At 40.8% G+C, this 1409-nt stretch overlaps 1 protein-coding gene across 2 annotated transcripts in view; it reads left to right on the top strand.

Moving 5' to 3' along the window:
• The first annotated feature begins 570 nt into the window (after positions 1-570).
• The window catches only part of nectin1a (nectin cell adhesion molecule 1a), a 24092-nt gene continuing 23253 nt past the window's right edge, over positions 571-1409 (top strand). For both annotated transcript variants that reach the window (XM_024263827.2, XM_024263815.2), the window contains exon 1: positions 571-910. In XM_024263827.2, the coding sequence (XP_024119595.1) occupies positions 859-910 (52 nt within the window). In that variant the 5' untranslated portion in view covers positions 571-858. The remainder of the gene's footprint in view (positions 911-1409) is intronic.

Genomic DNA, 1409 nt, shown 5'->3' with positions numbered 1-1409 from the left:
TCAACAGCAGCAGTGGTTCTGCGTTATTATGCAACTCTAATCAGACCCAGAGGTTCCAGAGTCTCTCCCTGCCTTTTTAATCAATTCTTTCAGTTTCTTTCTGATTCATCTCACAAGACCAGAGGGGGAAAGTGATAAGAATTCATATCTTTACAATCAGGAGGATAAACTGAGCATTTTAGAATTATTGAATGGCGACCTGTCCAGGGTGTATCCCAACCCCAGGACAGGCTACTGTGACCTCATGACCTCAAAGGGATACAGAGGGTTAAGAAGATGGATGGATGGATATGGGAAGATGGAGGTTAGAAGATGATGTTGTAAGTGTAAAAGACATAACCTCTACATTTAAACCATTTAAGATGTGAAAATTGGACATAACTTATAAAAAAAATAATTAAATCTATAAAAAAATGAATATATGCATAAATATACCAAATACTACAGGAGCTGTAAATTGTAGAAAGTGCTCTGGCGCGCTTTCCCGTGCGCCCTGGCGCGCCGTGCGAAAGCGCATCTCGCACACACTAACAGATAATTGTGTCGGACCGCGGGAGGCCATCCCGGAAATAATCTGCCCACGCGTTAATCTGCTTTATCCCCACCAAGATTCAGACTGCTACCGCAGCCCGACACCAGGCACGCGCAGAAGCCAGGCAGGACGCACGAGGAGAGACGAGCTGGAGCAGAAATTTGCGTTTGGAGCGCCTCTTCACTTTTTTTGAGTTTTTGCGAGTCGTGCAGGACAGAGTCCTGGTGGTGCTGAACCCAAACTCTCAGTCTGACAGGCAGGAGCCGTGAAACCAGTTCATACTGGGACGTTGAGCACAGCCAGAAACTGGCAGCGTTGGTTTGGGGATGGATCACGCTGGACTTTGGATATTTCTAATAACAACTTGTGTTATTCCGGGTAAGTTACAAGTTTTCCCTCATCAGGACCAGAAGAGAATAATAGAAAAAATAAGCAAGTTAACAGCAGTTTTTTTTTAAATTAGGAGAATCCATGTTTTCTTTTAAAAAATGACATATTCTAAAAATCATCCAGAACAACCTGATGTCAATAAAAACTTTTCCTTTGCCTCCATTATATATATATATTTTAATTTAAAGTCATATCACAAATTATCGATGAAAAAAAAGTTTCTTGCTTTTTGCATTGAAATGAAGGAATCTTTGTCACTTTAGCAGATATTCATTAATCTCCTCTCAAAGATTGATGAATAATGATAATCAATGAATTGATTTGTATTCCTGTGATCTGGATTGATCAGTCTGAGGCAAGTTATTAATCGAAATGATCTAAACCAGGGGTCTGCAACCTGCGGCTCCAGAGCCACCCTCCTTCATCTCTTTATGGTGGCTCTGGCTGAAGAAAAATGAACTAATTGTTTAAAGTGAAGATTACTTAA

This window comes from Oryzias melastigma, linkage group LG14 (assembly GCF_002922805.2).
Source record: "Oryzias melastigma strain HK-1 linkage group LG14, ASM292280v2, whole genome shotgun sequence".
Lineage (NCBI taxonomy): Eukaryota > Metazoa > Chordata > Actinopteri > Beloniformes > Adrianichthyidae > Oryzias > Oryzias melastigma.
Note: the sequence above shows the minus strand (reverse complement) of the source record. Positions and strands in the feature narration are given on the sequence as shown.